At 36.1% G+C, this 22553-nt stretch overlaps 1 protein-coding gene across 1 annotated transcript in view; it reads left to right on the top strand.

Annotated features, from left to right (window-relative positions):
• The window catches only part of LOC110031692 (embryogenesis-associated protein EMB8), a 27899-nt gene extending 5352 nt beyond the window's left edge, over positions 1-22547 (top strand). The window contains exons 2-8 of the mRNA XM_020735072.1: positions 17173-17301; positions 17732-17863; positions 19998-20140; positions 20235-20332; positions 20652-20746; positions 20918-20971; positions 22295-22547. Of these exons, the coding sequence (XP_020590731.1) occupies positions 17173-17301; positions 17732-17863; positions 19998-20140; positions 20235-20332; positions 20652-20746; positions 20918-20971; positions 22295-22513 (870 nt within the window). The 3' untranslated portion in view covers positions 22514-22547. The remainder of the gene's footprint in view (positions 1-17172; positions 17302-17731; positions 17864-19997; positions 20141-20234; positions 20333-20651; positions 20747-20917; positions 20972-22294) is intronic.
• The last annotated feature ends 6 nt before the right edge of the window (positions 22548-22553 follow it).

Here is a 22553-nt window from a genome sequence, read left to right as displayed (position 1 = left end):
TTTTTTCATTTATATTTTAATTTTTATGATTTAAATACTCTAGAACTTCAAAAATTAATTTAAAAAATTAAATGATGAAAAATTGTTATTTTAATTTTAAAAAATTCTTATCACATTTCTGAGTTCATAACATATTTCGGTTTATTTTTTCAAGTTTTTTACAAAAAGCTATGTAATTTTGAAGTTAAATTTTCTCAAATTAAAAAAATGAATAAATAAAATAAAAGCTATATTACCTTCTTCCTCCTCGACACCCGCGACGCGCAGGGAAGAAAAAAAAAGAACGACTACCAAAACTTCACGGGCTTCGTTCTCCTCCGATTTTCAAACAAAATTCGTGTTATTGGACTCATTTTGTTTAGCTCGAAGAGTAGATCACATCCATACGGATACTTGGGTGTTTCATGATCTATTTTTCAATATGGATGAGAGGAGTGCGAGATTATCCTTTCAATTTAAAAGATATACCTGAGCCTAAGAGGTTTGTACTCAATTAGGTTTGAATAAGCAGGCTTCATTGAGCGTATCCGAGTCATTGCGGCGTCGATTTGACGTGATTTCCGTGTTGGGTTGGAGGTTCGCTGGAATGTGATTCGGCTTCGGCTTTTCCGGTGACGTCGACGGTCTCCGGCGAGGGAGGAGGTGGGGGATGAGTTTCTTAGGTCAAGGACTACATGTTTCGTCAAGGGTGCAGAGGGTTTAGAGGGCTTTAGCAAAAGTTGGCTGTGGAAGATGATGTTTCTCGGGCTTGGCTTTGAGAAGAGTAGTGAGTGTTTTTTTTTTTGAGTGAAGGGAGGAGCTTGGGTTTTATAGGAGAGAGAGAGAGCCGTCACGTGTGATTCTTTTTTTATTTCCTTTAGATAGGCGTGGGATCAGATTTTGGCTTCTTTTATTATTATCATTTTTTTATATTATATTATTATAATAATAATGTAATAATATTATTATCGCTCCTGTATTTTTTTCTTTTTAGGTGAGACGTGATAAAAAAGAGAAGACTATGCGCGTGAGATAAAGGAGAGAGAGGGTGAGAGAGCCACACATGGGTTAAAAAAAAGATAATTCTTTATTGTTTTTATTGTGATAATAATAATAATAATAATAATAATAATAATAATATTATTATTATTATTATTATTTAATGTTCCTTGCGCATTTTTGCTTGAACGCGTCGTTGTGGTGGAATGAACGTCCCTCATAGGTAAAACTAACCTAAGGTTTATGTTTGGGGTTAACTAATATAGGGTTTAGGTTAACTAGTTAAATTTTCTCAAATAAATAAATAAATAAATAAAATAAAAGCTATATTACCTTCTTCCTACATTTGTCAATACCTCGACACCCGCGACGCGCAGGGAAGAAAAAAAAAGAACGACTACCAAAACTTCACGGGCTTCGTTCTCCTCCGATTTTCAAACAAAATTCGTGTTATTGGACTCATTTTGTTTAGCTCGAAGAGTAGATCACATCCATACGGATACTTGGGTGTTTCATGATCTATTTTTCAATATGGATGAGAGGAGTGCGAGATTATCCTTTCAATTTAAAAGATATACCTGAGCCTAAGAGGTTTGTACTCAATTAGGTTTGAATAAGCAGACTTCATTAAGCGTATCCGAGTCATTGCGGCGTCGATTTGACGTGATTTTCGTGTTGGGTTGGAGGTTCGCTGGAATGTGATTCGGCTTCGGCTTTTCCAGTGACGTCGACGGTCTCCGACGAGGGAGGAGGTGGGGGATGAGTTTCTTAGGTCAAGGAGTACATGTTTCGTCAAGGGTGCAGGGTTTAGTGGGCTCTAGCAAAAGTTGGCTGTGGAAGATGATGTTTCACGGGCTTGGCTTTGAGAAGAGTAGTGAGTGTTTTTTTGAGTGAAGGGAGGAGCTTGGGTTTTATAGGAGAGAGAGAGAGTCGTCACGTGTGATTCTTTTTTTATTTCCTTTAGATAGGCGTGGGATCAGATTTTGGCTTCTTTTATTATTATCATTTTTTTTATATTATATTATTATAATAATAATGTAATAATATTATTATCGCTCCTGTATTTTTTTCTTTTTAGGTGAGACGTGATAAAAAAGAGAAGACCATGCGCGTGAGATAAAGGAGAGAGAGGGTCATGATCTATTTTTCAATATGGATGAGAGGAGTGCAGGATTATCCTTTCAATTTAAAAGATATACCCGAGCCTAAGAGGTTTGTACTCAATTAGGTTTGAATAAGCAGGCTTCATTGAGCGTATCCGAGTCATTGCGGCGTCGATTTGACGTGATTTCCGTGTTGGGTTGGAGGTTCGCTGGAATGTGATTCGGCTTCGGCTTTTCCGGTGACGTCGACGGTCTCCGGCGAGGGAGGAGGTGGGGGATGAGTTTCTTAGGTCAAGGAGTACATGTTTCGTCAAGGGTGCAGGGTTTAGTGGGCTCTAGCAAAAGTTGGCTGTGGAAGATGATGTTTCACGGGCTTGGCTTTGAGAAGAGTAGTGAGTGTTTTTTTGAGTGAAGGGAGGAGCTTGGGTTTTATAGGAGAGAGAGAGAGTCGTCACGTGTGATTCTTTTTTTATTTCCTTTAGATAGGCGTGGGATCAGATTTTGGCTTCTTTTATTATTATCATTTTTTTATATTATATTATTATAATAATAATGTAATAATATTATTATCGCTCCTGTATTTTTTTCTTTTTAGGTGAGACGTGATAAAAAAGAGAAGACTATGCGCGTGAGATAAAGGAGAGAGAGGGTAAGATTTTTTCATTTATATTTTAATTTTTATGATTTAAATACTCTAGAACTTCAAAAATTAATTTAAAAAATTAAATGATGAAAAATTGTTATTTTAATTTTAAAAAATTCTTATCACATTTCTGAGTTCATAACATATTTCGGTTTATTTTTTCAAGTTTTTTACAAAAAGCTATGTAATTTTGAAGTTAAATTTTCTCAAATTAAAAAAATGAATAAATAAAATAAAAGCTATATTACCTTCTTCCTCCTCGACACCCGCGACGCGCAGGGAAGAAAAAAAAAGAACGACTACCAAAACTTCACGGGCTTCGTTCTCCTCCGATTTTCAAACAAAATTCGTGTTATTGGACTCATTTTGTTTAGCTCGAAGAGTAGATCACATCCATACGGATACTTGGGTGTTTCATGATCTATTTTTCAATATGGATGAGAGGAGTGCGAGATTATCCTTTCAATTTAAAAGATATACCTGAGCCTAAGAGGTTTGTACTCAATTAGGTTTGAATAAGCAGGCTTCATTGAGCGTATCCGAGTCATTGCGGCGTCGATTTGACGTGATTTCCGTGTTGGGTTGGAGGTTCGCTGGAATGTGATTCGGCTTCGGCTTTTCCGGTGACGTCGACGGTCTCCGGCGAGGGAGGAGGTGGGGGATGAGTTTCTTAGGTCAAGGACTACATGTTTCGTCAAGGGTGCAGAGGGTTTAGAGGGCTTTAGCAAAAGTTGGCTGTGGAAGATGATGTTTCTCGGGCTTGGCTTTGAGAAGAGTAGTGAGTGTTTTTTTTTTTGAGTGAAGGGAGGAGCTTGGGTTTTATAGGAGAGAGAGAGAGCCGTCACGTGTGATTCTTTTTTTATTTCCTTTAGATAGGCGTGGGATCAGATTTTGGCTTCTTTTATTATTATCATTTTTTTATATTATATTATTATAATAATAATGTAATAATATTATTATCGCTCCTGTATTTTTTTCTTTTTAGGTGAGACGTGATAAAAAAGAGAAGACCATGCGCGTGAGATAAAGGAGAGAGAGGGTAAGAGAGCCACGCATGGGTTAAAAAAAAGATAATTTTTTATTGTTTTTATTGCGATAATAATAATAATAATAATAATATTATTATTATTATTTAATGTTCCTTGCGCATTTTTGTCTGAACGCGTCGTTGTGGTGAAATGAACGTTCCTCATAGGTAAAATCGACGCTCCGGGCGCACTGGTGTGGTCCGTCTCACCGTCCGAGGTTATCTGGATAATCTCATGGACGATCGGGTCAAAAATGCGTCAAATTTAATTTTCGTGGAAGTTTTAGTTCGCAATCGATCGTTTTGAAAATTGATTATGGGCCAATTAAATGGATTTAGATTCAATTGAAATTGGATCTAGATATGTTGAATTTATTGTGAATTTGAAATTGCGGTATTTGATTGTTCATGAAGCTCAATTTGAGGATTTTGAGACTTTGGATCAATTTGAGACAATTCACTTGAATTTGGATTTGAAGTTTGAAATTGGGTTTAATTGAGCTTGAATTTAGTTTCAATTAGATTATGACATGGTGAATTTGAGTTTAAAATTAAAATTGAGAAAATTTGAGATCAATTGAGGGCAAATTGGGGTGATTTGAAGATTTTAGGCACTTAGGGGTAAAATTGTGATTTTGGTCAAAATGAGTTAATTTGGTCAAATTGAACCCAATAGATGGTCAAAAATTGATTTTAGGAGTGTTTGAAATGATTTTGGAGGATTTGAGAATTTTTGGGACATGAGTGATATTTTGGTAATTTTGAACCAACTTTGGTCAAAGTGATTAAAAGGTTGATTGAAAAGCTCTAGGTGGTTCAGGAAGAAATTTGAAGTCAAACGATAGTGTTCGAAGTTATTTTCTATCAATGTAGAAGATTTTATGATTCCCGAAGTATTTTTTTAAGTATTTATTATTTTAGTATCAACGTGCCAAAAAGTTGTCTGGAAGTATGACAATATTATAGCCAAAATTCTCAGGAAGACATAAATAATGATTTGGTGTGATTTTCAGGACTTATCGGTGACTGAGAGATTTTGAAAAATTTGATATTTTTGGGGTCCAAAGATATTTTGGTAATTTTTTTTTCAGAAAATTGAGTATATTTTTGTAATTTTTGTGTTTCAAATGGTCTAAATGATAATATCAAATGGTTTGAAGTGATTTTTGTGATTCAATGACAATTTTGAGGAATTTTGAAGAATTTAAATATTCAAGTGGGGTATTTTAAAGGAAACTATGTTCAAATAATTTTGGTTAGCCCCATAGTTGTAATGATTGTAACAACTTGATATGAAAATGCAATGTTTATGATGATCATGGTGATTATGAATGATGATGCAATATTATTTGAATATTGCATCGTATCGACGTGCCAAAAAGTTGTCTGGAAGTATGACAATATTATAACCAAAATTCTCAGGAAGACAAAAAATGATTTGGTGTGATTTTTAGGACTTATCAGTGACTGAGAGATTTTGAAAAATTTGATATTTTGGGGGTCCAAAGATATTTTGGTAATTTTTTTTCAGAAAATTGAGTATATTTTTGTAATTTTTGGGTTTCAAATGGTCTAAATGATAATATCAAATGGTTTGACTGATTTTTGTGATTCAATGACAATTTTGAGGAATTTTGAAGAATTAAAATATTCAAGTGGGGTATTTTAAAGGAAACTATGTTCAAATAATTTTGGTTAGCCCCATGGTTGTAATGATTGTAACAACTTGATATGAAAATGCAATGTTTATGATGATTATGGTGATTATGAATGACGATGCAATATATTGACGTCCAAAAAGAAGTAGAACAGTGCAAAACTTTCTTATGGTCCATAGGTTCTAAAGAATTCTCATGAGAGTTACCTTATGTAATATCTAATCATTGTATTAAAAATTGTTGATCACATATAGAACCAACATAGAGAACAAATATTTGGTTGAAATGTCTAAGGAGAAGGTGTGTACCATTTCTAAGATGCTAAGATAGGCATTAGAAAAGACTTAAGACTAGATTCTAGTCACTAAAGAAAAGATCCAAAATCCTTACCCAAAAGTAAGGCCAACACCTACTTTTAGTTTGACAATCGCTGCTTCATCATCGCCAATGACACAACAAGTATAGTGACGTGATATTCATGTTGTTCATCATCACCAGTGACACATCAAAGTTCCCTTATGTAATCTCTAATCATTGTATTAAAAAATATTGATTACATATAGAACCAACATAGAGAACAAATATTTGGTTGAAATGTCTAAGGAGGTGTGTATCATTTTGAAGATGCTAAGATAGACATTAGGAAAGACTTAAGGCTAAATCCTAGTCACTAAAGGAAAGACCCAAAATCCTTACCCAAAAGTAAGGTCAACACCTACTTTTAGTTTGACAATCCCTGCTTCATCATCACCAGTGACACAACAAGTATAGTGGCGTGATATTCATGTTGTTGAAAGAACACCATATAGTCTGCATTGATATGCTGATAACTCATACCCATTATAGTCTTTGTAAACTTTTCAAACCAGACTTAAGGAGATTGCTTCAAGCCATGTAGTGACTTCCTGATCCTATATGCATTGCTCACTGTCTGTACTGAACCGAATTCTGGTGGTGGTATCTCCGAATATACTTCATCCAATAACTCACTATGAAAAAAGGGCCTTATTGGTATAACTTCCTAGGATGTCACCCATTTTAGAAGACAAACATGCTTAACTTTGGAGTTTCTATTGAAATTCCACCGTTACACCAAAAAGTGTCTCAATGCTTAAGAGTTCAGCTTCATTCTACTCAAGGGGTTTCACATTCTCCTCCACTTAAGTAGCTGACGTCCTCATCAGTTCTCGTCAGTTCTCGTATCGCAAAATCATCGACCAGGTAGATAGGATTATAGAGGCGACCCTTACAGATTTAAGATGTGGCTCCTACCATGTAGCATTTTGTCCCATTCAAGATTCAAGAAATGGTTCTTATGACGTAGCACTTTATTCTTCATAATACTTGGATCCTATCTTCCGGCGTAGCATTTTGTTTTGTATAACACTTAGTTCCCATTTTCCGGCTGGTGTAATGCGCCGATACCAAAAAGCTGGAATTGTTCAAAAAAACTCTTATGTACATTTATAACATTACAACATTTTACAAATAAAGCTTTAGAATTCTTCAATAACTCCGAATAGGACCCTAAATAAGGTCCAATTCTCAACATTATCGCATAGAAAAACACCACCATTTTAATTTTTAAAAAGCGAAAAACACCTTTTTAATGTATAGGGAAGGTAGTGTGTATGCAAAAATTGAAGTTTAGGTGTTAGATATGTAAATAGATAGGAATCGAGTGGTCGTATGTAAATCTTCCTTGAATAATTACAAAATTTAAATTGTTGATTTTCGGATAAATGTTGATTAGCATTTGTTCATGTAGAATAACAAGCTCAAAATTTGTTATCATGGATGAACTCCTGGTTCAAAAGTTGTTATCATGAATTTACGCTGAAACTTCTATAAATCCATAGCAAAAAGGGGCAGCTAATTGTGCTTATGGGTTGTTGAAAGTAGATAGTACTAAATTGCAAGTTTTTGTTTTTTTGCTAAATCCGAGACAAGGGAGAAAATTGGGCTGGAGTTGAAGAAGCGAAAACATAGAAATGAATTTCCCTCTCCACTTTCATTGGAGAAATAATTGAGAGAGGAAAGGATGTGAGAAAAAAAAAAAAGAAGAAGAAAGAAGAACTAGTCACTCAACTTATTTGTTTGTATTCTTGTTGAATTGTCTTGATGCGTGAAGGTATTTTTAGTTATTTCTAGAGTATTATAGAATTTTTAATTTTTACTTGGATTTAATGTCAGTTTTAATGTTTTTTAAGTACAAACAATTGGAAGGCTTTATTAATGATTATTTACTTCAAGAAAATATGAATAGTTAAAATTTGATCTATCAGTTTGAATCCCAATTTACAAAATTCTTCACAGCTACTTTTATGCCACTTGGATTAATTTTTTTAAAATTTGATATCTCTATAACAAATAGATTTTATTAAAATTAGATATAATTTTGTGATTTGCTAATTATCTGAAGAGAACATTATGGAGCTTACTAAGTATATCACTACTTTCGTTAAGAAACATTTATGCTGTATTCATTATAACCCATGTTACTATTTAGCATCACTATTTCATGCATTATATCATATTACATCGCCCATTAGTATTGATACATGATTTACACGAGAATATTTACATGAAAATTAATACAAACCATGACAATTATAAATTTACTGAAGATACTAATTAAAGCTAATATAGTGATAAGATAATAGTTCATCTAAACATTAAAAGTTTGCATGGTCTTTAAGACATTAATAGTTAAAAAAATGAGGTCATTTGAAGTCATACAAAGATTTAGGATGAATGTTTATAACTTAGAAATCCTATAAAAATTTGTTATTAGCCCCTTTTTCCTACTTTTGATTTGATTTTATTTCACGAACAATCAATTTTTGCCTTGGATTATTCTATTTTTAGAACTTTCCATAATGCCATTAGTGGAGTTGAAATCATATCAATAGGATATCGAAGGTATCTTTAGCAGTGGAGAGACAAACTTAAATGTGATAATTTCTGGATAATTTGACAGGAAATCATAGAGCTACATGCAAATATTTTGAACAAAAAGCAATTTTTAGGGTGCTATGTTTTTTTCTGGTCGGGCAAAATTGACATGCATCCTTCTTATGTTTTGTAAATTTTTCGCCCCATGTTTTTTTTGGTGACTCTCATTTAATGACTTATGGCTTTTTTTTTTCAAGTGATAATTGACGTAACATGGGAGCTTATCTCGGATATGGTACTGTAGCTATTATAGGGATATCAAAAATTGACCCAACATGCCAACACGACTTAAATTCGACTTGAAAAATCCGATTACGGTTGACCGAAATATTTTTGGAGTCCGATTCGGGTCAGAAAATTCGACCCGTTTATTATTAAGCTTCGATTTGGGTTGAACCTGAAAACCCAAATACGACACGAAAGTTTGGGTCAGGTTTAGGTTCGCGGGTTAAGCTCTAATTCGTGTCTTAGTTTTTGACCTGTTTATTACTCTAGTTGAGTTCAGATTAACCATATTTGGGTTTGACCCGAACCCAAACCCAACCCACTGATCCGAATTGACACCCTTAAGTTGTTACAGTACCACTGACGTGCTACTGTTTGCTACAGTATCCGCATCCCCTTCTTTCCTTTTTAGCTTCCTCCTCTCTCATTTTCACTCCCTTCCATATAAAGGGCCTCCTCTCTATTCATTGTCTACTTTATCTACCACACTTCATTTTTATCTAATTTTAAATTATTTACTTTCCCATCACCTCTCCTTTATTTCTTGCATAATCTGTTTACTAGCCCCCTCTTATTTATACATGTTTTTTGCTAGAGGCCCGGGGGGAACATATTTGATTGAGTGCAAATTTCTGAGTGTTCTCTTTGATACGTTTTTTCCTTCTAGGGGTTATACTTAATGACAAGAAGTTGCTTCGGCTATAACTCGTCCGAGGTGATGACTGTCTTCAGGGGTCCAGGTGGTGTTCCGGCTGTATCTCAACCATGAAGAGACATTTATCCTTCCGCAACCCCTCCTGTTGGGTAATGTGGAGACCCGTTCCACCACAATTTAATTAGTTTTCTAATTAAGAATCTCACCAACCGCTCACCTACCTCTCACCTACTGCTCTCCTGGTTTCTATAAATAGCCTCTTATGACTTGTCATAATTGCCAAGTCTTCTAAGAGAGAAAGAGACGAAGAGAAAGAGAGAGGAATGGAGAGAAGTAAATAAAGATTTTCTTGTAAATGTCGAGGCGCTCGACGGTGTAATTTATCGAAGAAATAAAATCTTCTGCAGCTCCGTGGACGTAGGTAAATTTGCCGAACCACGTAAATTTGTGTCTCTCTGGTGTTTTTCTGTGTGCAATTTTTCTCGTTCTATGTTTCGCTTTATTGTCGTCGTTTTTCATAATAGCTAGTATAAGAGCCCAGGTTCGGATCTGAGGAAGAACGATGACTGGAGATGAAGTGAAGGTTTTGAGGATCGAGAAGTTCGACGATCTTTTGGTTACTGGAGGATGCAGATAAAGAACTACTTTTATGGGAAAAAACTTCATCTTCCGTTACTTGGGATATTACCAAAGATTATGGAAGAGGCTGAATGAAATCTATTGAATCGACAGGTTTTGGGGGTTATTCGACTAACCTTGTTGAGATCTGTTGCTCACAACGTCATCAAGGAGTTGATGACTGTAGATCTCATTTCGGCTTTATCAGGTATATATGAAAAGCATCGACGAATAACAAGGTGCATCTGATGAAAAAATTATTCAACTTGAAGATGACGGAAGACGTGTCTGTCGTTCGACATCTGAATGATTTCAACATCATCACAAATCAATTATCATCTGTTGAAATTGATTTTGCAATGAGATACGAGCGCTGATATTGTTGGCTTCTTTGCCAAATAGTTGAGAAGTCATGAGGATGGCAGTTAGCAACTCTGCAGGTAAAACTAAGCTGAAATATGATGATATTCGTGACTTGATTTTTGGCTGAAGAGGTGTGCAAGAAGGATTCTGACGAGACATCGAGTTTGAGTTCAACATTAAATGTTCATTTCAGAGGGAGTTCATAAGACATGAACTCAAACAGAGGAAGATCAAAATCAAAACATAGAAGCAAGAGCGAGTCAAAGTCTGATCAGCAAACAACCTATTGGAATTGTGGCAAAACTGACCACATAAAGAATAACTGTAAAAATCCTAAGAAGACGGAGAAATGTTGTAATTAAAGAAGTGCAGGATGCATTATTGCTTGCTGTTCAAAGCTCCGTTGACGACTGAATGTTGAACTCAGATGCTTCTTTTTCATACATATTCCTACCGGGAGTTAATGCAAAACTATGTTTGTAAGTGACTTTGGGAAGGTGTACTTGGCTGATGGAGCAGCTTTGAACGTGGTGGGGATGAGAGATATTGAAATTACACTCCTTAGCAGAAATAAATGAATCCTGCAAAAGTTAGACACATTCCTGAACTGAAAAAGAACCTCATATCTGTTGGGCAGCTCGAAGATGGTGGTCATTCAATAGTGTTCCTGATAACACCTGGAAGGTTACCAAATGAACACTGATACTGGCTCGGGGTAAGAAGACTGGGATGCTATATATTACTACTGGTTTAATTAACAGTATTGATACCACAATTGTAGAGAGCATAACAGACATGTGGCAGTGCAGACTTGGACATATGAGTCAGAGAGGTATGAAAGAGCTTCAGTCCAGAGGCAAGCTACCAAAATTGAAGTCAGTTGAACTCGACATGTGTGAAAGCTGCATTATAGGGAAGCAGAAGAATGTCAGTTTCCTGAAAGGTGGCAGAGTGCCAAAGACAGGAAAACTAGAACTGATACACACCGATGTGTGGGGGTCTTCCTCAGTGATATCTCTTGGAGGCTCTCACTATTATGTCACATTCATAGATGACCACTGCAGAAAAACATGAGTTTACTTTCTGAAGCATAAATTTGATGTATTTACTGTATTCAAAACTTGGAATACCATGGTTGAAATAGAGACAGATCCAAAACTGAAATGTTTGAGGTCTGACAATGGTGGTGAGTACATCGATGGTGGGTTCAAGGAGTAATATGCAGCTCAGGGTATCAGAATAGAGAAGATCATTCCAGGGACATCACAACAAAATAGAGTTGCAAAACGTATGAATAAGACCATCAATGAGCGTGTCAGGAGCATGAGATTGCACGCCGGACTACCACCAACCTTCTGATAGATGCGGTCAGCACTGCAGTTTACCTGATCAACAGAAAGTCATCTGTCCCATTAGACTGTAAATTATCTGAGGAGGTTTGGAGCGGCAAAAATGTCAAATTTTCTCATCTTAAGACTTTTGACTATCTTTCTTATGTTTTAATCAATTCTGATGCACGTAGCAAATTTGAGGCTAAGTCAAAGAAATGTTATTTTATTGGCTATGGAAACGAAGCATTCAACTATCGTTTCTGGGATAATCAAGATCAGAAGATTATCAGAAGCAGCAATATGATCTTTAATGAGAAAATGATATACAAGGATATGACTAGTACAAATTCTGAAGAAGCTCCTCAGTAATCGGAGTTCATGAGGTTTGACGATCTACTAGAAGTCACAGTGCAGAGCATAGAAGGGAATGATGAGGAGAATGAGTCTGGGGTACCCATTCCTATTATTCCGTAGTCAGGTTTAGAGTCATTCACTACTCCAGCCGCCGTTCGTAGGTCAGTCAGGAGCAGACGTTTGCCACAACGTTACTCACCAACTTTGAACTAGATCTTGTTGACAGATAATGGAGAACCACATAGCTATGAAGAAATCTTGACAGATGAAAATTCTAGCAAGTGGGAGCTGACCATGAGGGAGGAGATGGATTCCTTGCTGGGAAATCAGACATGGGAGCTGACAGAGATTCCACTAGGGAAAAAAACATTGCACAACAAGTGGGTGTACCGGGTGAAGACTGAGCTTGATGACAGTAAACGGTACAAAACCATACTTGTAAAAGACTTTCAATAGAAGCAGGACATTGATTGTTTTGAGATTTTTTTTCCTGTGGTGAAGCTCACAACTATTATGATGGTAGTGGCTATGGTTGCTACCGAAGATCTTTTTTCTGGAGCAATTTGATGTGAAGACAACATTTATTCATGGAGACCTTAAAGAAGACAAAACATGCGCTAACCTGAAGGATTCGTGGTACCAGAAAATGAAGATTCAGTTTGCAAACTGAAGAAGAGTTTGTATGGTCTAAAACAAGCTCCCAGACAATGATACAAGAAATCTGATAATTTCATGCAAAATGCTAGGTGCAACAAATGTCAGACAAATCACTGTTGTTATGTCAGGTATTTTGATGATTCCTATATCATCCTATTGTTGTATGTGGATAATATGCTTATTGCAGGGGCTAGCATTGATGAGATCAATAATCTAAAGAAGTAGATGTCAAACCACTTTGCAATGAAGGATTTGGGAGCGGGGATTTGGGAGCGACAAATCAAATCATTGGGATGAGGATTTTTATAGACTAAGTCATAGGCACGTTGAGACTTTCACAGACTGAATATGTGAAAAAGGTGCTTAGCAGATTCAATATGGACAAGGCCAAGCCAGTTGACACACCTTTGGGCAGTCACTTCAGAATTAACAAAAATCAGTCTCCCAAGACAGAGAAGGAACAAGACTACATGAATAAGGTTCCTTATGCTTCAGTTATTGGCTCACTCATATATGCCATTGTCTACACCAGACTGGACATTGCCCATGCAGTGAGAGTTATGAGCAGATACATGAGTAATCCAGGGAAGGAACATTGGGAAGCTATGAAGTGGATCTTGAGATACCTAGGAGGATCTTCAGAAACCTGTTTGTGTTTCTCAGGAAAGAGCCTGGAGATACAGGACTATGTTGATGCAAATTTAGCTGGAGACATTGACAGTAGGAAGAGTACTACATATTATGTTTATACTCTGGGCGGTACTGCAGTGTAATGAGACTCAAATCTACAGAAGACGGTTTCATTGTCCACTACAGAAGCTAAGTACATTGCAGTGTCAGAGACTACTAAGGAGATGGTATGACTGCAGAGTTTTTTGGAGGAATTGGGTAAGACGGTTTAGAAGGGCACTCTCAACAGTGATAGTCAGAGCGTCATATTTCTTGCCAGGAATCCAACTTTTTAATCCAGATGCAAGCACATTCAAGCCAGGTATCACTTCATTCGATCTTTATTAGACGACGGACAACTGCTACTTAAGAAAATTTGTGAACGCAAAAACTCTGATGATATGTTGATTAAAGGAGTTACTCTTGAGAAACTGAAGTTGTGCTCGACTTCAGTTGATCTTCTGGTATGAATAACAAGATTTTGAGTTGCAGAGGTAGATGATGTCATGCTTGAGGAAAAAATTGGTACAACTAGTAGATAATAGGTGATGCAGTCAGTGTCCCAGTCTCCAAGTGGAAGAATTGTTGGGTAATGTGGAAACCCGGTCTATCGCAATTTAATTAGCTTCCTAATTAAGAATCTCACCTACCGCTCACCTACCTTCTCACCTACCGCTCACCTACCTCATCCCACCTACCGCTCACCCACCTACATCCCACCTACCTCCCACCTACTGCTCTCATAGTTTCTATAAATAGTCTCTTATGACTTATCATAATTGCCAAGTCTTCTAAGAGATAGAGAGAGGAAGAGAAAGAGAGGAATGAAGAGGAAAAAATAGAGATTTTCTTGTAAACGTCGAGGCGCTCGACAGTGTAATTCCTCAAAGAAATAAAATCTTCTGCAGCTCCGTTTCTGCAGCTCCGTGGACGCTCCGTGGACGTAGACAAATTTGTCGAACCACGTAAGTCTGTGTGTCTCTCAGGTTTTTTTCTGTGTGCAATTTTTCTCGTTCCATTTTTCGCTTTATTGTTGTTGTTTTTCATAACACCTCCGGATTTGCTTCCAACAATCACAAACCATCCTCCTTGTTGCCATCTACTTCCAACACCTTCCTTTACATTGTAGGCCTGCCTTGTTGCCTCTCGCTCATCGTAAATCACACCAGCCTCCTCCTCGCAACAGCCCCCAACCATCTCCCAGCCGTCGTCTAGGCCTCCGTGCGCTTTCTGGCTGCCGCAAAGGCACTTATAGACCAGCTCTTGCTACTGCCCAATCGTCGACACCTATTCCAGCTGTTGTATGAGCTCAAACACCAGTTCCTACTGCCTTCCATTCCACGACCACCTGCCTGCTGCTGTCCTAGGCCACCGTAACTCCTTTCCTGCCGCCTTCTAACAACCTCCAACCCTTTTCCAGCCACCGTCCCGACCACTAGGTTCCTCTCCATTGTCATCCAATGTCTTTAGCACCTTCTAACTGCTGTCCAGCCCACCCCAAGCACCCTCCAACCGCTATCTAGCCCAAAACATTCATCTTCCAGTGGCTGTCCGATCTGCTGCCATGCCTGCCCTCCCAAATCCGTCGCTCTCTTTCTAGAAGGCCATTTATGCGTTTTGTGTTGCTTTCTTTCCATATTTTTCACAGTATCGTCGTTGTCCTTACGATTTGCATGTTTGTATTGTTTATGTTGAGGAGTCGTCGTTGTAACCCTATTCGAATTTAGTGATTATATTTTCTTTCTTTTATGGTTTGGGTTCGTGTAATATTATTTGGTGTAAGAGCTAGCCCAATCCTAGTTCTATCCTATGGTTGCCTTACATCCGTCTCTACCTAAGCCACCCTACCAAAAGTTTTATTCCCTAAATAAAAAGAAAAAAAAAAGTTTTGACTAATAAAATCGAAGCTCCCTCAACCCCGATAGATTGTCGCGCGAGCTTATCATGGACTCGATACTCTAGCTGCTACAGTATCGCCGACGCGATACTGTAAATATTACAGTAACCGTGTCCCCTTTTTGTCATTTTAAGCTATCTCCTCTCTCCTTTTCAGTCTCTTCCATGAAGTCTTTTTCCTATTCGTTGTCTGCCTTATCTATCACCTTCCACTTCCATCCTAAATTCAAATTTCTTATTTTCTCATCACTCCTTTATTTCTTGCCTAATCTATCTACTAACCTCCTCTTGTGCATACATGTTGCTTGCTAAGGGGAGGACAAATTTGGATGAGTGCTGCTTTTTTACTGTTGCTTTTGAGGCCTTCTTCTCCTCTGGGGGCTGTACCCGACGATGAGAAGGCGCTTCGGCTGTAATTTGTCCGAGGTGATGATCGTCTCTAATGGCCTGGGTGGTGCTGCAGCTGTAGCTCAACCCCGACGAAACATTTATCCTTCCGCAGCCTCTCCGACCCCGCTTCTAGCAGCCACAAACCATCCTCCTTGCTGCCATCAACTTCCAGTGCCTTCCTTTCCACTGCTTACCTGCTCTGCTGCCTCCAACTAACCGCAGATCACACCAGCCCCCTCCTCGCAACACCCGCCGACCATCTCCCAGCCTCCCTCCAGGTCTCTGGGTGCGTGCTGCTGCAATCAAGGCCCTTCCAGAACAGCTCCTTTTGCCGCCAGCTCCTCCAGGCTGTTCCTGTTGCTGCCCAGCCGCCGGTACCTATTCCAGCTGCTGTCCAGCCCTCGGACACCGGTTCCTGCTGCCGTCCAGCCCGCAAACACCTGCCTGCTGCTGGACCAGGCCACCGCAGCTCCTTTCCTGCCACCTTCTAGCAGCCGCCAGTCCTTTTCCAGTCACTGCTCTGACCACCTGGTTCCTCCTCGCTGCCGTCCAGCATCTCTTGCACTTTTTTTGTTGCTTTCATTTCATATTTTTTGCAGCATCGTCATCGTTCTTTCCGCTTGCATGTTTGTATTATTTATGTTGAGGAGTTGTCGATGTAACCCTATTCAAATTTAGTAATTATATTTATCTTCTGATTATGGTTTGGGCTTCGTTCGGTGTCATGACAGTGTATTTCTGTTGTTAGACCTTTATAACTGTAAGGACCGACTTATTTGGTTTTTTTTTTTATTTGTTGTGATTGGTGGATAAGGAATTTGAAAATTTTTTAGTAGTTATAAATAATAGTTTTAGGCTCGTACATAATGTAGTCAATGGTTTTGAATATTGTTCTAGTTGGATGTGTTATTCCTTCTACTTTTAGGAGTCATTCTTGATCTAGTGAGGCTTAAAGTTTTCCAAAAGGTTTTCTCCTTGTACAAGTTTGTGGTTTGATTCTTCTGATTTTAATGACTTCTTTCCTTCTATTTTATTTTATTGCTCTATATCTTATTGTTTGAATTACTTTAGAAGGTTGATACATGTAGATTTCTAGGAGGGCGTGATTCTCAACAACTTGCATGCTTTTGCGGTTTTTAAATTCTAAGCTTTGCTTTAGTTGAGAACTAGCAAAAATTTCATCTGCATTGATTCTTATTGAATTTTTATTTTCATTTGAAAATTTTAATAATTGTTAAAATAAAATGTTTGGCCAATGAAATTGTCATTAGATGTCCTTTTTTTTTTTTTTTGTAACTCTTGATCTCATTTTATTTTCACATAAACATTCTTAGACTCTAAGACGTCTTATGTCGCCAATATAACATTTTTACCTCGGAATTTTGCTTATGGATGTATCAATCTTTGCACAAACCTTGTTTAGTGCTCGCTTACTTAGATCAGCTTTGTTTCATCGTGGTTTGTGACGGATCTTTTCATTATAGGATGTAAATGAACTATTTTTTATGAAGCTTGCCTAGGTTAATTTTTTGTTTCACGGCAGATCCATATTTCATGTAGAGTTGAGTTGCTTGAGTCATAATTCAGCCTTTTTCTTGAAGCTCTGGTTTTTCACATTGTTTAAGGTTTGATTTGCAAAATGTTATGTAGCCAGGTCTTACTGGCGGTAGTCAAGACACGTATGTGAGACATATGCTTATTCGAGCTAGGAAGAAAGGGTGGCGAGTTGTCATTTTTAATAGTCGCGGTTGCGCGAATAGCCCAGTCACAACTCCACAGGTATCCGAGCAATCATTTCTTCGAATGTTTTACATCTTTTTATTCCTTTTTATTTATATATTTAATAAATAATTTTTTTAATAGGACTAAATCTGCGCTAATATAAGCACTCTAAAAAAATTTAAAAACTATAAAAAAAGCCTTTTCTTTCTACTTTTAAGGTATAAATGATTAACTGTTTTGTACAACATGAAGAGTTCAAATTGATTCAACCATATATTTTCTTACCACTTAGCTAATAATGCTGCACATATGGTTATTTGTCATCCAACCAAACCTGCAGAGCTCACCTTTTCTTGTGGGTATCGGACTTCTTTTAAACTTTGTCCCTGTTATTTTGTATATTTGAAATCACAAAATTTACCCCTTTATTTAAGTTGGTGGTTGATTCTTGTAATGAGCCCCAGTATAATTCTGATATTTTGTACAGTTTTATTCAGCATCATTCACGGAAGATCTTTGTGAAGTGGTTAAACATGTATCAACATGTTATCCCAATTGTAAGGTATATGCTGTTGGTTGGTCTCTTGGAGCAAACATTCTCGTGCGGTACTTAGGTCAGGTACATATATGCAATTTATTTTTTTACTTCATGGCTTTTGTGCATGGTTACGTTTAATGACAATTAATTCTGTTTTTAATACCGCCAAAACTGAATTTTGCATTTTTATCAAAATTATTGCTTATGCATCTGGATTGAATCTAATATTTAGTTACTTATGCCTAATGAATATGCCGAGACAAGCCTGAGCTCTGGGATAAAATATCTTGTATGATTTCTTAGGGTTTTCTAATATAGATCAATGATCAAATGTACAAATTCACCCACACACATTGAAATTCAGTCAATAAATCTTTAATTTTGATTGCTATTTATTCCTTTAGATCAAAGCTGAACATTTGAAAAATTCTGCATGGATAATCTTAATCATTTTTTTATTACAAATATCACATAATAATATGAAAGTATAAAAATAATATATTTGATTGAAAATCATGCACTATCTATAATTTTAGATTATATTAAATTTGATAAGATTCATTTATGCATGCAAATCAATTACTAGAAATTAGAAAGCAAGATTAGTGACATGCGAGAGATAATCAAATTGAGGAACAAGATGACACCATTGAAAATAGAGGACTTTTCCTAAAATTTTCAATTCTGAATCATATTAGAAATTAAGTAGAGTATCTTTTAACTTGCTTTAAAACTTTGTATTCATAGTCACAAAAAACGTCTCTAAATTTATGATAGAAAAATTAGACTCAAGTCAGCAACCTAAGCTTGATTTCAAGGGAAGGAATCATGTAGCAGCCCTGTTTAAGCTATTATCATCCGTTATATGATAAAGAATTCATTTAAGTAGAAGGATTATCTAAAAAAATTGAATGCCATTTTGATATCACTATTTTTAATTTTTTCCAAACAAAATCTTCAAGTAGCGTGAAAATATTTTTGAATGCCTGTAAAATTAACAAATTTATTCTCGTTTCTTTGTTTTCATGTTGCCTTAGTTTTGTATAAAAGAGCCTAGAAGCATAATGTTAAATCAAAAAATTTATCCAGATACGTTAACTATTAATTAATTAATAAACCTTATATGCATGCGCCTAAAAACTAGTCTTAATGGAAAGTCTTCTTTCATTATCAAAAGGGAGAATTAACCATAAGAGCTTGCGCCTATTAGAAATCTCGGCCCACCCCAGACTTAATGTCCTCACAAAATGAGGGCGAAATTTTTGGGTAGTGGCCTATCTACTGTTTCATGCCCCTTGTGAAAATTTGACCGGTAACCTCACATTAAACTCTCTCTCTACTTATTTCTTATTTCTTTTTGAGGGAGGCTGGGGCATATAGAATTTTCAGAGCCTACACATGCATAAAGTCTGATGGAGTTTAATTGGATCGACATGAATAAGGATATGAAACTGGATACAAAATTTTAGACTTATGTTGGTTAAAACAATCAGGAATTGATTAATACCAGAAAAATGTTAGATAAACCTGTTAGATAAACCTGTTATGTGCAAATTTTTTTTCGTGGGGGCATTTCTTGCCAAACAAATTAGGTCATTGATAATGATTTATTATAAGAATCAGAATGAATTTCTTGCGAAACAAATTAGGTGATTGATAACGATTTATAATAGGAATCTAAATCAGTTTTTATATTCATATTTGCATGGATTTGAAATTTGGATGCATTCTGGTTGTGAACAAATATGCCAGTTTCATGGATATATGTTTGTTTATATCAAATGTTAACCATATGATGATCCGGTCAGGAGAGTAGATGTTGTAGATTCAACTTCTGTTAAGAAAGATAGAGGTAAACCTTATAAGATTTGGGCATGTTGAATAAAAAATTATCTTAGTTTATTAACATTAAATGAAAATTTGACACTCAATAGGACATAATAGAGAAGTAGGATTCATGTAGCCGACCCCACGTGTGATAAATGCTTGCTGTTGTATACTGAAAGCTCTTCTATGTTAGACAATTACCAAATTACAGAACTCTGCTACTCTTATCTCCTCTTTGCAATAGTATTGCCATTTTCACCAATGCTATGATTTTCTATTCTGAAAAGGAAATTATGAACCTCAGTCCTTAAGTTTTTTTAATTTAACAGATAAAAGATTGCAGTTGCTCCTAATAGTGTGATGAAATTTGTAAATTTTTCTGTTGCAGGAATCATATGGTTGTCCACTTTCTGGAGCTGTTTCTCTGTGTAATCCTTTCAATTTGCCAATTGCGGATGAGGACTTCCGTAAGGGCTTCAACAAGATTTACGACAAAGCTCTTGCTAGATCTTTACGAAAAATCTTCAAAAAGTAAATTTTGATTTCGCATATTCAAGTTGTACCTTTAGATGATTTTCAGCAGAAGAAAAAAATCCGACTTCTTTTCTGGTTATCATTTCATCAGGCATGAGCTTCTATTTGTGGGACTCAATGATGAATATAATATTCCAATGGCAGCTAATGCCAGGACCGTTAGGGAATTTGATGAAGGTTTGACACGAGGTAAGTAGCATCTACTGTTGGGCTACGTTTCTTAACTTTACATACATACCTCTCAATTCCTATGTATTTATATATCCATCATCTAACACCAAAACTTCAATTTTTACATGAATGCCACCTTTACCTATTCATAAAATGGTGTATTTCACTTTTTAAAAGTTAAATTAATGATATTTTTGCTGTCATAAGAAAGATTTGGGCTACGTTTACTTGTTAAAAGTAAAGTTTAGTTGTTAGATATGCAAATACATAAGAATTGATTTGTATTTTTGTAAATACCCTTTTCTTAAATAAAATTCTAATGCCTGGCACTTGGCAGTTTCATTTGGCTTCAAGTCGGTGGATGATTATTATTTCAACTCCAGTAGTTCTAATTCCATTGTGCATGTTCGCACGCCATTGTTATGCATACAGGTTGTTTCCTAATCTTTCATATATTTATTGTAATCATATTTAGTTTCTGACTGATGTTTATTTCTGAAGCATGTTTTGCTGAAACTCATGCATCAGTATTAATAATAATTCATCATAATTTTGCTGTTTTTTTCAGCCTATTTGGCTCTAATCCTGCTTTTAAAGTTGCAGGCTGCTAATGATCCGATTGCTCCTTCAAGGTGTATTCCTCGCGAAGAAATTAAGGTGAGTTAACAATCGTTTTTGTTCCAAAATTTCATGTTTGCTTTTAATTAGATTTTTTTCTTGGGCATAGTCTGAATAATTCTTTTGCTTATTAAATGGTATCAATAATCTAAAGGGGCATTTACATACAAACCATCCATTTCTTATGTATTTACATATCGAACTCTTAAACTTTGCCATTTATATTTATAGCACCCAAATCTAACGCATGTAAATACATAAGAATTGAGTGGTATCTATGTAAATCTTCCTAATCTTAAATATCCATGGAAGTCCTTAGTTAATGATAGTGATGCAAGCACCATAACAAGCTAGATTTGTCTTCGGAAAATGCCCAGCATTGTCATAATGGTGCGAAAGCATATTAGCTCAATTGAATTATATGCCAACTCAAAATTTAGATATTCTCATCAAGGTTTTATCTGTAATTTGTTTGATTATCTAATCAACAAGGTAGGCATAATTACCATATACAAGCCAACTTGATGGAGAGTATTGAATTATTTCTGAATCCAGAACAGAGCCTTTCCATCTGTAGTAACCTGACAATTTGTGGACAACTTTACATAAAACTTTTCATCTTTTGCAAATCGTGGACAACAGTCAACGGCATTCCAGTTTTGCTATATAGTTAATTTTTTATTTCGGAATTATAGATTATTTTGCACAGATACCCACGACATAATAGTGGTTGAGGATGTAATTTCTCCCCGTGAGACTTGTCCCAAAAACCCAAGATTCACATCTTAACAATCAATTTGTATCTATTGTTTGTAATTTTCGCTTATTCTGCCTTAAGACAGTTTCAAATAAATTGAAATTATAACTATATAATGACAAATTGATTTTATAAGGCATATTAATAACAACATTCTATCTATATTATTTGGGAAAAAAGTTCTACCTGCTGAAAGGAAAATAATTAAAGTATCTTCTAAATCTTATTAAACATTTACTCTTATTTTTCAATACACCACTAAGTTACTAGTTTACTTATTCAAAACTATCAATTTTCTATTTGATATGCTTTTGTGAATATGCTTTTGATCAAATTAATACTTTGGAGTAAACTGTCAATTTAGTCGCTCTGATTATTTACATTGTCATTTCAGTCTCAGAGTATATAAAAGTGACAAATTAGTTCTAGATTATTTTAGTATGGGCTAAACTAGACTTTGGGGAGAACTATTTTATCAGTTTGACGCTTCTATAAATTCTGAGATTAAAATGGACCCCTACAAAGAGTCAGAAGACTATTTTGACATTTTTCTCTTGTACTTTGTGCTGATGGATTTTGAGATGAACCCTCTGTTTCTTTCATAGCAAAACTCTAATTGCATGCTAATCGTCACACCGAAAGGCGGTCATCTTGGATGGGTTGCTGGGGAAGAAGCACCCTTTGGAGCTCCATGGACTGATTCTGTTGTCATGGAATTCTTAGAGCATCTTCACAATGAGGGATCTGCAATCGGCTCAGCTTCTTGTGAAATAGATGGTGTTGGAGCTCAACAACCTTTATCTTCTATTTCAGTCCAAGGATAATTTCAAATTTTGATTTCTCACCAATTTCTAATATTTAAGG

Source organism: Phalaenopsis equestris, unplaced genomic scaffold, assembly GCF_001263595.1.
Source record: "Phalaenopsis equestris unplaced genomic scaffold, ASM126359v1 Scaffold000002, whole genome shotgun sequence".
Lineage (NCBI taxonomy): Eukaryota > Viridiplantae > Streptophyta > Magnoliopsida > Asparagales > Orchidaceae > Phalaenopsis > Phalaenopsis equestris.
The sequence above is the reverse complement of the archived record's forward strand: the minus strand, read 5'-3'. Positions and strand labels throughout refer to the sequence as shown.